The sequence below is a fragment of the Sarcophilus harrisii genome, chromosome 4, assembly GCF_902635505.1.
Source record: "Sarcophilus harrisii chromosome 4, mSarHar1.11, whole genome shotgun sequence".
Classification (NCBI taxonomy): Eukaryota; Metazoa; Chordata; class Mammalia; order Dasyuromorphia; family Dasyuridae; genus Sarcophilus; species Sarcophilus harrisii.
Window position 1 is genome coordinate 410,303,248 of NC_045429.1, and position 16,077 is coordinate 410,319,324.

At 34.3% G+C, this 16,077-nt stretch overlaps 1 protein-coding gene across 2 annotated transcripts in view; it reads left to right on the forward strand.

The window, feature by feature from the left end:
• The window catches only part of FAM102B (family with sequence similarity 102 member B), an 85,248-nt gene that overhangs the window by 63,607 nt on the left and 5,564 nt on the right, over nt 1-16,077 (forward strand). Inside the window, exons 6-10 of one of the 2 annotated variants that reach the window (XM_023503432.2) lie at nt 1,442-1,545; nt 6,454-6,552; nt 6,689-6,884; nt 7,008-7,135; nt 7,994-8,063. In XM_023503432.2, the coding sequence (XP_023359200.1) occupies nt 1,442-1,545; nt 6,454-6,552; nt 6,689-6,884; nt 7,008-7,135; nt 7,994-8,063 (597 nt within the window). The remainder of the gene's footprint in view (nt 1-1,441; nt 1,546-6,453; nt 6,553-6,688; nt 6,885-7,007; nt 7,136-7,993; nt 8,064-16,077) is intronic. The other variant, XM_003769713.4, reaches the window with a different exon arrangement.

The window sequence follows — 16,077 nt, forward strand, 5'->3', positions numbered from 1 at the left end:
CAGAATACATCAGTTCTTTCATTTTAGAAACCTCTATGGCCCTGTCTTTGCAAAGAGATGATAAGGAACTAGTTGGTGCAGTAAAATTTATATTTAGAAGGGACTTCACAGGCTATCTAGTCCAACCTATATCTAAACAAAAATCCCTTCTTCACCAAGCAGCCATCCAGTAAATTAGCAAGCATTTATTAATCTCTTAATTTGTACCACATTGTTCTAACTATTAGGGAAGCAAAAAGCAAAAACATCCTTTTACATTCTTTCATTCTAATGAGGAGCCAAAGTATTTGAATACAAAATACATAAAGTGGATAAGTAATCATGGAAGAGAAGGCACTACCAACTAGGAAAACTGAGAACTGTATCCCGTCAAAGCTGATATTTGAGCTGAGTCTTGAAGGGAGCCTGAAATTCTAAGATGCAAAGGTGAGAAGGGAAAACATTCCAGGCTAAAAGACAGCAGAAAAGCACAAACACATGATATCATCCTAGGTGAAGAACAGCAAGTAGATCACTGTAGTTGGATCCTAGATTCTATGGAAGGAAGCAATGTGTAAGAAGGCTAAGATGAGACCAGCACTTTACATGCTTAAGAGGAGAGTTTTTTACTTTCAGAGTTATAAAGAGCCACTGGAATTTAACACAGTAAGTAACACAGTAAGGGGAGTTAACACAGTAAGACCTGAAAACTACTTTGCCAGATGGGGAAATGCATAGAGATTTGAGAAAGGGTGGCCAATTAGGAACTTATTGCAACAATCCAGGAAAGATGTGATAAGAACCTGAATTGAATTATTACTTGTATAAATAAATACATTTGGAGAGTTGCTATAGAAATAAAAATAAGAATCGGGCAATTAATTGAGTATAAAGGGAGAATAAAAGTGATGAATTGATGATGGCACCAGTGTTGCAAAGCTGGATGATGGCAAGCTGGTGGTACTTTTGTCAATATTAAAGAAGTTCAGAAAAGTGATAGATTCAGAGTACTATTTTCGACATATTAAATTTGATATGCCTATGGAATTTGGTGATGTCCCAAAGAAATAGAAAAAAAACTTGTATTTGTTATGAGGTTAAGTTCTATAGCGATTAAAATTACTGATACGGATACAATGAGGGCAGAAAGTTTTGTGAGGGTTGGTATTGTTATTGGGACTATGGTGGTTGGAGGAATATTTATTGTTAGTAGGGATCCTGCAAAGATGCTGCCTAGTGCTAGTCGTATAATAGGGTTGATTAGGCTAATAATCAAATAATAACTAAAATTCTTATTATAGTATCAGAGAATATTAAACAGATAATAATAAATGTCGGGGGAAACTGGGATTCATCCATGCTTCTAATTAGGTTAGAGAAAACATTTAGAAAAGGCATATAACTTAAAATAATATTCCAGGTTCACATATAAAATGCTAAGCCTACAAATATTTACTTACAGGCCTCCATCTACATCAATGTATATACCAATTGCCGGTGAATCTGAATCTCTACATGAGGATCGGAAGGGTGGAGAGACTCTCAAAATCCACCTTGGCTTGTCAGGTATGGCTTTAAGATTCTTCCTATAATTTTATTATTATTATTACACCATTTTATACTGCTGTTGCTTTTCTGAATTATTTAGATTTATCATTTATTTTGGTATAATAATATTCTATTGTATTTAATAGATAACAATTTGTTCAGCTATTCCCCAATTCATGAGTGCTCACTTTGTTTACAGTTCCTTGATATTACAATAAGTGTTGCCACAAAATAGTTTTGCATATATGAGACCCTTCTTTGTATTTTTGGCATTTTTGTAGGTATAGACCTAATAATGCTATCAAGAATCAAGAGTGCCTGATTTCTTCCTATATGACTTTTGAAAAAACAATGTTACTTAAGAAACAGCTTTAAATAGGTTAATAAAGTACAATAGAATTCTTATTATACAAAGCTCTGTAAGCCAAAATTACATTTTCTCCCAAATTTCCTGTGCTATAAACTCTTCAGCACTGATTAAAATATAAAAAAGCTTGTCACTGAAAAAATTAGGTACACAAAAGTGAAGGTCTAGAATAAGCAGAGAAAACAAATAATGAAAAGAGTGAAAGAAATCCTTTTTTAGAAAAGAGCATCAAAAAAAATTTCAAGTAAGGAGAAAAAGAGGGAATCTACTTGACTGAGAAAGAAAATAAACATAACCAGATACATAGGTAAAATTGATATGTTAGAAGTAAAACAATTAACTAAGGGAGAATCACAGTAGTGTGATAACATTATTAGAACTACTGCATATACTCAAAAAGGTGATTAGTAAATAAAAGAGGCATTTATTCGTGGTTGAGGAAATGTCATTAGGGACAACAAGAAGCCTTATTTAGAAAAAAAATACCCAGGAAGGAAGGGAAAAGGGAACTCTTACAGGGCATAGTTGTGGGAAACAACAGGAGAATATATAGCCTGGATACACAGAACAGTCAAGCTGCAGGAAGGAAGTGTTGAAGGTGTTGTGAGGTTATAAAAACAAGGTTGCAGAAGTGTCGTTGCAATTATCTTTGAGAACAGGAGTAATTAAAAACTGCTGAAATGGGGGAAAGGAAGTCTTCTTTGGAGTAGTTAAAAACTGCTTGACATAACAGGGTTCAATCAACAAGCATTTATTAGACAAAACCAAGATGATGGAATATTACAGTTAGTTCTCTCATAATTCCTCCAAACAGATCTAGAAAATGTACCAGACTGAGCCCTGATTGGGAAATGCAAGGATAAAAAAGCACAGTGAATCATTTTTCTAGGCCGGGTCTGCATAGGGAGAAAGAGGTCATGGACAATGGTCACAAGGTCTAGTTAGGTCACACTTAGGCATACATTCAAAAAGATTCTCAATCTAAAAAAAACTCAGACCAGCTGAGTTATTAGTAAAAAAGTGAGGCATTTATTCGAGGTTGAAGAAATGTCAAGAGAGACTGTGCACTAGGGCAAGGAGAGATCCCAAATTTAACACTGAAATACCTAACCTTGCGCAGGGTCCAGGCTACCTTGCTGGTAGCCAGCAGTTCTGTTGCCCACTGTCCAGTTGTGATTCACTTCTAAGATAGGTGCAGGAAGAGACTTGTACCTGAAGGTGCTGATCCAGAAGCTTGGACTTGGGTCAATATGGCTAGTATAGGAATTTGATGGGAGTTTGTTTGTTTTTATCCCTTCTTGTTTGTGTTCTCGTTCTCTCTCTGTGTCTCTTTCTCTATCTTTCCCCTCCTCCCTTTCTCTTTCTCCCCTCTCTCTTCTTCTCCATCCCCCTCCTTTTGGTGAGCACTTGGGGCTAAGTGACTTGTCCAGGATCACACAGCTATTTAAGTGTTAAATGTCTGAGGCTGATGCTCTATCTACTGCACCATCTGACTGTAACAGGGGTTTTGTTTTTCTTTTTCAAGGGCAGACAAAGTGGAAGGGAAAATGAAGTGAGAAAGAGAGAAGATGGATTTTCTTTAAAAAAAAAAAAAAAAAAAAACAGCCCTGAAGTCAGGAGGACCTGAGCTCAAATCTGACCTCAGACACTTAACACTTCCTAGCTATGTGACCCTGGGCAAGTCACTTAACCCCAACTGCCTCAGCTTCCTCCCCCCTCCCCCCCCAAAAAATTAAGCATTTATTAAGTTCTTACCATTTCTCCAACACCGAGGCCTATATATGCAAAAAAAATTTATAACCATACTTTGTTAAGCAAAAAAAAAAACAAATTATGACATAAATGTTATAGAGGATTATACCAAAAGAAATGATCAAAGAGATAAATTCAGAGAAATTTGTGAAGCTTTAAGTGAACTAATGTAGGGTAAAATGATCAGAACCAGGAAAACAACTTTGAAAGACTTAAGAATTTTGTTAAATGCATGATTAGTAGTAATTCTAGAAGACTGATTATGAGTTATGCCTCCCATTTCTTGACAGAAAAACTGTCAATTAGTGCCCAATGAGACTTAAATTTTCAGATTCAGACAATGTGTTAATTTATTTTTCTTGACCAAACTTATTTGTTATAAGGAAAAACTTCTTTGTTTTGTTTGGTTTTTGTTTGTTTGTTTTTGGTGGGATCAAGGGAGAAGAATGGGAAAGAATAATAATGATTTCTTTAGAAAAGAGTTTCAATTAAAAAACATTTTAGATACATAGAAGGGAGCAGAAGGAAACTCAGAAAATAAGCCAGTGTGGGTACCATCATGTTAAATTTAATATCTACTGACAGGAAAAGATAATGACAAATGTTAGCTAAATGGGACACTAAAGCATTGTTGGTGGAGTTGTGAAATTATCCAATCATTCTGGAGAGCAATTTGGAACTATGCCCAAAGATCTATAAAACTGTGCATACCCTTTGACTCAGCAGTGCTATTACTGGGTTTTGTATCCCAAAGAAATCATAAAGGAGGGAAAAGGACTTAGATGTGCAAAAATGTTTGTAGCAGCTCTTTTTGTGGTAGTAAAAAACTGGAAAACAAGTTCTGATATATGAAGATAATGGAATATTATTGTTGTATAAAAAATGATGAATAAGCTGATTTTAGAAAGGCTTGGAAAGATTTACATGAACTGATGCTGAGCAAAACAAGCAGAACCAGGAATAACTTATATACAATAACAGCAAAAATGTGCAATGATCAACTATGAAAGACTTAGTTATTTTCAGAGGTTCAGTGATCCAAAGCAATTTCAATAGACTTTGAACAGAAAATGCCATCTGCATCCAGAAAAAGAACTAAGGAGACTGAATGAAAATTAATACTTGCTATGTACACTTCTTTTTTCTGTTGTTGCTGTTTTTTTTAATCTCTCCTATGATTTTTCCCTTTTGATCTGATTTTTCTTTCCCAACATAATTCATAAAGCAATGTATATTAAAAATAAATTTACTAGAAAAAAAATTTAATATCTACTTTTAAAAAACAAACTAATGTGTATTCATGGTTTCATGTGCAATCCTCTTTTTTATTCTTTGCATATGGAAATGTTTATATTTGCTAAATGTCCTAGTGTGGCTCTTCATATGCAAAAGCTACCCTTTTGCCTCTATTGACATTCCACAGTAGCATGACTAAATTCTGTAGTTTTTCTTTATCCTACAACATGCCCCTACAATTTCTCCCAACCTACTATCATCAAGTACTGCTCTTTCATCATGACTCCATTCACTTATACAAAGTCTTAATGACAGCCAGAATCTGCACCAGAAGTTAGAGACTAATTGGGATAAATGGCTTAAGAGATTGCAGATTTCCCTTGTGACTCCTTATTCCATTAGTAGAACCAAAGTATAAAAGGAACTGAAAAATAGATGAGGTGAAGAGATTCTTATTTTAATTTTAAAAAATGGAATTTTTATAGTGCTTTAGAGTTTGCAGAGCCCTTTATATTTAAACCAAATTTTCAAGTGTTCATATATTCATATACATATATATAAAAACATTAAATGATGTTACATGTAACTTGGCTAGATGAGATTAATCTTAATCCCTTTTTATTATTTTTGGTCAGAGTTACCAAACCAGATCAGGGGAATTCTCTAGATAATAATTTACTTATATTTTAGCAAAATCTTTGATAGTCTAATGCTGTTCTTGTGGGAAAAGATTGAGAGATAAGTGTGGGCAATTAGATGAATTCAGGAACAATAGATTGTCTAGACTCAAATGTTCCCTGTCAGTTAGGCGATGACACAAAATAGAAAAGATAACTAGCACACGATTAGAAAAAGGATTCTGATAGACCAAAAAAATTGTCCTGAATCAATAAAAATTAAAAAGGAAAATTTTAAATTATTTCTTAGTTCTAGAAATAAACCCTACAAGTGTGAGAATAGTTGAAAAGCAGAAATTCTGGGAAGAAACACATAGGGGTCTTAGGGGTCTTTAGTCTACCAAAATTAGTTTTGCAATATGGCTGCCAAAAAAGTTAATATAGTTTTGGGTGGCATTAAGAACAGCTGAACTTTGAGAAATAAAGAGGTGATGGTCCCACTGTCCTCTGCCCTAATCAGACAATACTTAGAATATCGTGTACAGTATATTTTAGAGTAGATACAATAAACTGGAGACCAGATCAAAAAAGGCAACCAGAATGGTAAAGGACCTTGTGTTTGTGTCACATAAGAATTGATTGAAGGAACTGGGGATATTTACCCTGAAGAAGGTAACATTTGGAGTTTGGGGGAAAGGATGGCTGTTTTGTTTGAAAGACTGTCATATGGAAGAATATTAGATTAGTTTGTCTCTGGAGGCCTTTGACTAAAGCCTGAATGCTCCTCTGAGTGTTTTTGTAGAGGAGAAGCTTTTTTGTGTAAAGGTCCGAGTTGGACTAGACAGACGGTCCCTTCCAGTACCAAAATTGTATGATCCCATGAGACAAGATGGTATCACCATTAACATATATACCTTATGCCAATAATATTAATAACATCATAACATATTACAGATCTGTCAGCAAAGAGTGCCTCAGTTCCAGACGAACTTGGTGCCTGTGGACATTCTAGAACATCAAGCTATGCAAGCCAACAATCAAAAGTGTCAGGTAGAAGTTAATAATGAAGTTGAATTCTTTAAGTACTTGCCTACTACAAAGTGATTTAAATTTTATTATCATATAGAATATTGCTTTATAAATTATTCTTGATAATAGCATTGTAACCAGTTTAATTTTCAACTGATAGGTTATAGTACATGTCACTCCAGGTCATCCAGTTTTTCTGACCTTTGTCACAAGAGAAATGCTTCAGTGGGAAGTACATCAACAGGAATTGAAAGTATCCTAGAGCCATGTGATGACACTGAACAGAAAGTAGTTGATCTTAATCTTGAAACACCCATTAAACAAGAGGATGATGGATCATCAGAAAAACTCAACAGGTATGTTTTTTTTTTCTGTTATTAGAATGCTATATTTTGATATCCTGGAAAAGAAAAGGGAAAATTTTTAATATTTTAAAAACTCAAAAATATAAATTTTAACAAAATGATACATTTTCATAGGCACCCTGTGAAGCAAGATTCTGTAGAATCTCAACTAAAACGTGTTGACGCTACCAGAGTGGATGCAGATGATATTGTTGAAAAAATATTGCAAAGTCAAGATTTCAGCCTAGACTCCAGTGCAGAAGGTGTGCATAGAATTAAACAACTGATAAATTTGGGAAATCAGGAGTTAGTAGAGGAGATTCATTGATATATACAGGTTGTAGCATTTAATCTTAAGAGAAACAAATAAATATCTGTTTTAATCCCAAAACTACTTCTCTTTTTTCTGAATGTGAATTTGACAAGTAGACTTTAGTTAAAAGCAAAGATATATTTGTAATAGATTTTTGTGGTGGTGGTGGTGGTGGTGGTGGTGGTGGTGGTGGTGGATTTTTTTGAACCAAAAGACAGATAACCTTTATCCTTGTCTGGATTTATAAATAGAGATTAGTTTTTTCATTAAGAATTATTTTGAATTTCTGAGAGAGCTTTCCTTTTTTTTATTCTGTTGAGACCATACCTCAACTAGCAAAGCACAGTGGTAACTGGAAGTCTCAGAAATGTTCTATTTAAACAGAAATCAACTGTAGGCTCCTTATTTCCCACAATTCTCTGCATTTATAGCTGAAAATGAATATATAATTAATTAAATTATGTGAATTAAGTAAAAATAAATATATATAATAATATATAATTAAAAGTTTTATTGTGCCTGAGAAAAAAATATCATTTGAAATTGACTGAGATTTCATTATTTAAGTGACTGTAGAGACAAAGAAATAAACTTATTAGTGGAGATTATTAGAAATTGATTTTTCTAGTACTGAGTTAACAAAAAGTTTAGGTAAGTTGAAGGGAGAGATGATAGAATGTTTAACTTTAAAATATAACTTGAAATTTTAAGGTAAATTTCTAAAATTGGGGAAACTAAGTTTAGAATGAAATTTATCAGTGGCTGTTATATTCTTTGAAAATAACATAGTTTTTATTTTAATTTTTAGAAGAAGGATTGAGGCTATTTGTGGGTCCTGGAGGAAGTACATCTTTTGGCAGTCACCACCTTCCAAACAGGTATGTATTTTAAATGACTTCTTAAAGAAATTGAGACTAACTTGAGTATTGGGTAGTATTAAAAAGAGCATTTAGCTTGAAAATAAAAGAGCCCTGGTTCTTAGCACTGTCCCTTACTGGCTAGGTAACCTGGGAAAAATCATTTTCCTTCCTTAGATTTCAGTTTCTTCATCTGAAAATGAGAGTTGTTACTTATATTACGTGCCTCATAGAATTGTTTTAAAGATCAAAGAAAAGTTTGTGATACTTATGGGCTACTAAGGTGTCTGAGGCAAAACTTGGACCCAGATCTTCCTTGGCTTCGAGGCTGGCTCTCTTATTTGTTGATTGCCACTGGACCTAGATGGCTCTGGAGGGGAAAGTGAGGCAGGCCCTCCCTCACTTCAGCCCAATTCATTCCCATGTCATGGCATCTCCTCCCCAGTATCCCAATGGTCCTCTTTGGAGGATAAAAAACATTATGCCATAGGCTAGTAGAGTTAAAAAACCTTTATTACAAATGTACAATTACTTTTTCTTAAGCAAATATAGAGTTAACTAGTTAGAAGAAGTATGGTGCCATGAAAGGAGTGCTAGATTTAGAGTCAAGAAAGACTTGGGTTCAAATATTGATTTTTCTTTTTACTAACTATGTGATCTTGGATAAGTCATTTAACCCTTACTGAAACCATTTTTCTAATTTTTAAAATAAAGAGAATGGAATATTAAAAAAAAAAAAAGTTTATGGGCTAAAGCTCTTCATAACTACAGCAAAAAGGTTTCAAATTCAAGAGAACCCAGGTTAGGGAATGCAAACATTACTTTAAAATCAAATAATCTTAGAGTTAGAAGGAGCTCTAGAAATCATTTGACCCAACCTCTATGGGACATGTGAATTCGTTCTACAACACTCATCACAAGTGATCATTCACCCTGCATTCAAAGGGCTGTAGTGACAAAACTCCTTTTCCCAAAGTAGTCCATTATACTCTTGGACAGCTCTAATTCATCCTAATATTGAGCCAGCCAAATTTTACCTTGTAACTTCTAACCATTAATCCTTCTAAAAAGTAATCTTCCAATAGTTGGAAGAATACTATCATATCCCCTGAAATCCTCTTTTCTAGGCTAAATATCCTCACTCCCAGTCTTCATAGTTTTGAGTTGTCTTAAACCACTCTGAGCAACAGAGCTCACTGCTTTGGTGCTGAGGACAAGCAATACAAAGCAACACCTCAAGGAACTCTAATTATTATGGAGGAAAAGATCCTAAATCATTGGCACTTTCATGTGAGGAGGGTGACTGCTCCCCTATCCCAGGATACCACCTAGAACCCAGGGTGAGCTCTGTTGAGAAAAACCCCTAGATTCTGCCAAACTACTACTTTGAAGGCTGCCACCCACATAGGATTCTCTCTGTTATGTAGCTATGTAAAGGTTGGAAGACAGGAAAAAAAAAAAAAAAAACTCAAGGTGTTTATCATAGAATCATAGATTTAGAGATAGAAGAACCAATAGGTTATCTAGACCTCATTTGATATTTAAGGAGACCAAAGCCCAGAGAGTGACTCTCCCAATAATCACCATCTGGTAGCTTCTTAGTATAACCAATTAATTATTCTTGCTCATTAGTTTCGATGCTGTCAAAGTGTAAATATAACAATTTTTTTTAATTACATGATCTTTTAATAGCATTAAAAAATTTTTGTACCCTCTATAAATTCCAGTGCACAGTGGGAAAAGCATTGATCAACTTGCCCTGGTCACTTATAAATAAATACATTGCAAATTGTAAATGACCTCCTAACTATCCAACAGCTCCCAAACTATCCAAAAGGGGTGTTAAACATGAGACCATATCATGGCCCAAGTGCAATCCAAACCAGATTAAAATGTAATTGGGAAAAATTTAACAAAATAAAAAATACAACTTATTTATTTATTGATGATTTTCTAAGTAACGTGGGGGTATCTAAGTGATGCAGTAGATACAATGGCAAGCTGTATTCACACTGTGAGACTCTGAGCAAACCATTTAACCCTTTTTGACTCAGTTTCCTCATCTGTAAAATGAGCTGGAGAAAGAAATAGCAAACCATTCCAGTATCTTTGCCAAGAAAACTCCAGATGGAGTCAAAAAGAATTGGACATGCCTGAAATGACAAAATAAAAATAATATGGCCCACATGAATCCTTCTGTACAGTTGAATGGCTTTTGTTTCTATATTAATTCAAGATCTCTGATATATAATTTTCCAGAAGTGATATTACCAGAAGAGAAGACAATAGACTCTCACCAGCCTTCTCCTGGACATACTGTTTTTCATGCAACCCAAGATTACAAAAATTTGGGGAGAATTACTATCATCTCATATTGAACTTGTTATTTACTTCTGCCCCCAATATTTTGAGTTTTTGGTGTTCTTTTTAAATATGAAGCTCACCATACATTTTAGAATATAAACTCATAGGAGAATGTGAAAGATTTTGAACAGTGTTGAGTCAAAACAGAGAAGTGCTGGAGAAAACAATAAATAAATAGAAAGCTTGATAATAAAGAAAATAAACATTTTCTCAAAATAACTAAAGGCTAAATCTAGAAATGTAACAGAAAACACAAGAAATGGAGGGGGAAAAAATCTTAAAGATTTCTTTCATCCAAAACAAGTGACTGAAAGAATATTAACATCGACCAACTTTTTCACTGCCTACTTTGCCAGTGAAACTCTTGTATGTATAAAGACACATGCACACCCACAACATCGTTAATGAAGGGAACAAGCAGACTTTTACAAGAGCCATCCATAATAGACTTCATCTTCATAATTACACAAATGATCAAAAAGTTTAAAGAATCCAAGTGACATTATTTTCCTCTATTTTTTCCATTATTCCAAGCTCTGATGAAAAAATGGCCACACTCCTTACCAAGGTCAACTCATCATTTTGTATCATTTCCAGCACCATCTCTTTCTACCTAATCTTGGGTCTCTCTCTAAGATCCTTCCCTGTTGCCTACAAAGACTCCCAAGTGTCCTCTATTCTTCACTATTATCAATGGATCTTATCCCACTAGCTATTATTCTATCCTTGCTTTCTATCTTATCTTCCTTTCCTTTGAATCATCCTTCTTCCCTCTTTCAGCCAAACTCTGAAAAAACATCTATATTTGATGCCTCAATTTTCTCTCCTCTTACTCTCTTGTAAATTTTCTGGAATATGATTTCCAATCTTACTATTTAGTTGAAATTACTGTCTCCAAAGTAATTGGAGACCAATGATCACTTAATGATCCATCATAATAACCTTAATCTTCATTCTTTTTCATCTTTATGTAACATTTGACATTTTTCACAGCCTCTTCTGGGTTTTTAACTATACTACTCTTTTTTGATTCTCCTCCTCCCTATCTTACCATTATCTTTCAGTCTCCTTTGCTGAATCAACCTCTATGTCAAATCCCCATAGGCTGTATTTGATATGCTAGTGTGATGGTCTGAGATGTCTTTCAAGCATTTGAAGACAAGGGATCAGAGGTCAGGGCTCAGGAGACTGACTTAGGATTAATCTACACAGGGAGATCATATAAATAAAATATAAATAAAATAAAAATATAAATAAAAGAAGGGAGAACCTGAGGATAATCCTTGGGAAGGGCTACTCTACCACTAGAAGAAATTGGAGTCATCCCTTTATCAATCAAACATTAAGTGCCTTCTGTCTGCCGAGCACTGCACTAAGAGCTGGGAATCCAGAAAGAAGCAAAAAAGAGCCCTGCCCTCAAGAATCTTACAATCTAATGATTATTGTACATTGTACTGGGTCCTGGAATTAAGAACTAGAAAGGATTTTTAGACTTTATTCTTTTTATAGGTAGAAAATTAAGGTATAGAGAAGTTAAATGATACAAGAGAGCTAGCATGGTACAGTGGATAAAGCACTGGGCTTGGTGTCACAAAGATCTAGGTTCAAATCCTGTCTCAGACAGTAAATATGTCACCCTGGGCAAGTCACTTATCTTCTCCCTAGCTCTTTCCCCATCTTTTATATGAGGGTTTTAGACTCAGTAACTTTTTTTAGGTCCTTTCCATGATTGTCAAAAGGTAGTACTAATAACCCCCTCAATTTCCAACTCATCCTCAATATCATGAGGAAGTGATATTAACACAGGATAAGGCATCACATGCTCTGAAAACTTGTCAGGAACCCAGAAACACTGGCACCCTGGGCTTTAGTGATACCACTGATGGTTCTAACACTCCAGTTATTGTCATGTAATTGCCTCTGAGAGTCAAAGATGTAGAGAGGGCAGCAGAGAATTACAGATTGGCCCTACTTAAAAATACTTGTAATGATCAACTTGACTAGGAGGACAGCAGATTGAGTTATGTTCCTTTGTGTTCAGGTACCACAGGAAAAAAAAGATAGTTTAGAACAAGTGCTTCAGTGCAGATAATTCTGACCACAAAAGTAGACAAACCACAAATGCACATAAAATGGACTGAAAACATAAATATTTTAATTATGCACCAGGACTATAACATAACAAAATTAGAAACCTCTTACCAGCTATAGGCAAGAGCTTTATAATGCTTTCTGGAAGCAATACCAAAACCTCAAATGATTTTGGGTTTGGTTTTTTCCCCCCAAAAAATTATTTTATTTGAAGAAACAGAATATAAACAAAAAGAAAAACAAAACGAAATGAAAACAAAACAAAAGAGAACATTATCATGTGCCCAGCAGAACATCAGGGAGGATTCAAAAAATATATATATAGTGGATAGAGCATCAGCCCTGAAGTCAGGAGGACCTGATTTCAAATTTGACCTCAGACACTTAACACTTCCTTGCTGTGTGACCCTGGGCAAGTCACTTAATCCCAGTTGCCTCAGCAAAAAAAAATATATATATATATATATATATATATATATATATATATATACATATATATGTATATATATTAGTAGAAGAAATTATATTAATGAGTGTCCATCTTTACTTTCTTGTAAATTGTTCTTTTGTTCTCTTCTGCTCACCTTTTTTACTTTATTCTTTTTCCCCCCCTTTTATTCCTCCTACCCCCAAGCACAGTCTATCGTTAAGAAAGGATATATTTATATATAATATGTAATTATATATAATATATATACATACACATAACCACATACACAGACACAGATATATCTCCCTTTCCTCCCCTCACCACCCCAAAGCAAGCTACAGTTAAGAAAAGTTGTATTTATGTATACATATGTAGATATGTACATACCTACATACACACACATACCCCAGATACACACATCTTTCCTCTGCTGACTCTTTCATTAAATTCTGCTCCATAACTTGGCTTATTCTTACTTAACTTCTCCCCACTCAAGAATCTCTCACTTGTCTTCTTCCCTCACCTTCACTTCCTCATCCACCTGTTCCTCCCTCCTTATTTCTTTATATATTTTAGAAGGTGCTATACCTTGATATATATGTAGTGTTGCCTATTGAACCCATTCCTGAGGTGAATAGGTTTTCAGAATTAAGAGTCCTCTTCCTTCTAATGCCTCTGTGTCCATTATTCCTTTGCACCTCATTTGTATAGCATGATTACTATTACTCTGCCAGTTTTTCTTTTGAGCTTTTACTTTATTGTTAATATAAATCTTAAATATAAAGTCCAGGAACAGAAAAAGTGACTTAACCATTCAGTAATTATTAAACAAACTCTTCAAAAAAATGCATAAATTCTCCTCATTGATTATTGCAAAGACTTTGACTCAAATCTGGCATTTTTTAGTGAAATACTTCGAGCCCTTTATAAAGTTTTTATTAGTCTTAAATCTGTTTTCTCTCCTAAAAACAACTGAATATAGCTTTCAAATTAAAGATGTCAAGACAAAACACTTAACTTTTGGGTGTTTATGAATGACATAAAACTCCACCAAAAAAATTAAACACCTTCATTTCATGGAATATTTCTCCAGTAATATCAAAATGTCATTGAACTTCATAAAGTATAAAATACATATGATAAAGAAATATATAGTGTGAAGATTTTGGACTTGAATCCAAAGGTTATATTGAAGAAATGAAAAAACCTATAATAGCTTGGTCTTCTCTAGGCAGAAAATGAAGGAAAAAAACAGCCCAACATTGAGATAATAAAGAAATGTTGTAGTTGGATAGGTTGAAAGCCTTACTGGCATTCTGAAATCAAACTTAATGGGGAAAAAAAATTTTATTAACATATATTTGATACCAGTTTTAACATATATGTTTCAGATTTATAAAGTACTCTTAACAAAAATGTGTACAATTTTAACAAAACATAGGACCTGTCATCCTAAGGCATGTCCAGTTCTTTGTGACTTTACTTGGGATTTTCTTAATAGAGACACTGGAGTGGTTTGCTGTTTTCTTCTCCAGCTCATTTTACAGATGAGGAAACTGAGACAAACAGGGTTAAATGACTTGCCCAGTATCACACAGCTAGACAGTTCGTGAGGCTGGATTTGAACTCACGTCTTCCTGACTCCAGGTTTGGCATTATCCACTGCACCATCCAGCTGTCCAGAATCAGAGGACCTGAGTTCAAATCCTGTCTCTATCAACTACTTGTATGGCCTTGAGGTAGTCTAACCTCACTAAACCTCAATTTCCTCATTTATAAAAGGATGATCTAATTGACCTTTAACAGCCCTTTCAATTTTAAAACTATGATTCTATCTCTTAAAGGATTAAAAAGATTCTTTCAGTAATGTGATATATAGTTTGTAAGGGGAAGAAGCCGGGGAAAAAGCACTTGCCTAACTTTCTCTTACATGATCAGATATAATCAGAACCTGGAATTAGAAAAATAGCGATTGATAGGAATTTAAACACATTAATCCATTATTTATTTTTAAAATTATTTTTCATGTGGAAACACATTTCCACATTAGTCACATGAAAGAAGAATCAGGACAAAATGGAAAAACCATGTGAAAGAAAAAAATCAAAAGAAAGTGAAATTAGTCAATCTGTATTCAGACTCCATAGTTCTTTCTCTGGATGTAGATAGCATTTCCCATAATGAGTCTTTTTGGAGTTGTCTTAGATCATCCCATTGTTGAGAAGAGTTAAGTCAATCAAAGTTGATCGTCACCCAATGTTGCTGTTACCATGTACAATGTTCTCCTGGATCTGCTCATTTTGATCAGTAGTTCAATTCAATCTTTACAGGTTTTTCTGATATCCCCCTGCACAACATTTATTATAAAAGAATAATATCCATTACATTCGTATACCACAATTTGTTTAGCCATTCCCCAATTGATGGGCATCCCCTCAATTTCCAATTCTTTGCCACCACCAAAAGAGCTGCTGTGCACATATTTGTATATGTGGGTCCTTTTCCATTTTTTATGAACTCTTTGTGATAAAGACCTAGTAGTAGAGCATTAATTGTTTTGTCTGCTTTATTTTTATGAAATCCTTAAGTAATGTGTGAAAATTCATCATAAAAAACATGATGAGAGCAATACATTTTACTTCTACTAGTTAGGTTAGTTATTCCTTAAAAAGTATTGAAACACAGATGAAGAAATTAAATCTATTTCTAGTAATATAAAAAAATCCTCTAAATCACTATTGAGCAGAGAAGTGCAAATTAAGACAACTTAGAGGTACCACTTCATATTAGCTAAAATCACAGAAGATAAATATTAGAGGGGATGTGGGAAAACTGGGGCATTAATATATTGTTGGTGGAGTAATGAACTGATCCAAACTGCTCTGAAGAACAATTTTGAACTGTGCCCAAAGGGCCATCAAACTGTGTATACCTTTTGATCCAGCAGTGTCTCTATTAGGTCTATATCCCAAAGAGGTCATGGAAAAGGGAAAATGACTCACCTGTGAAGAAATGTTTGTAGCAGCCCTTTTTGTAGTGGCAAGGGACTGGAAATTGAGTGGATGCCCATCAATTGGAGAATGGCTGAATAAGTGATGGTATATGTATGTTGTGGAATATTATTGTTCTATAAGAAATAAGCAGCTTGAT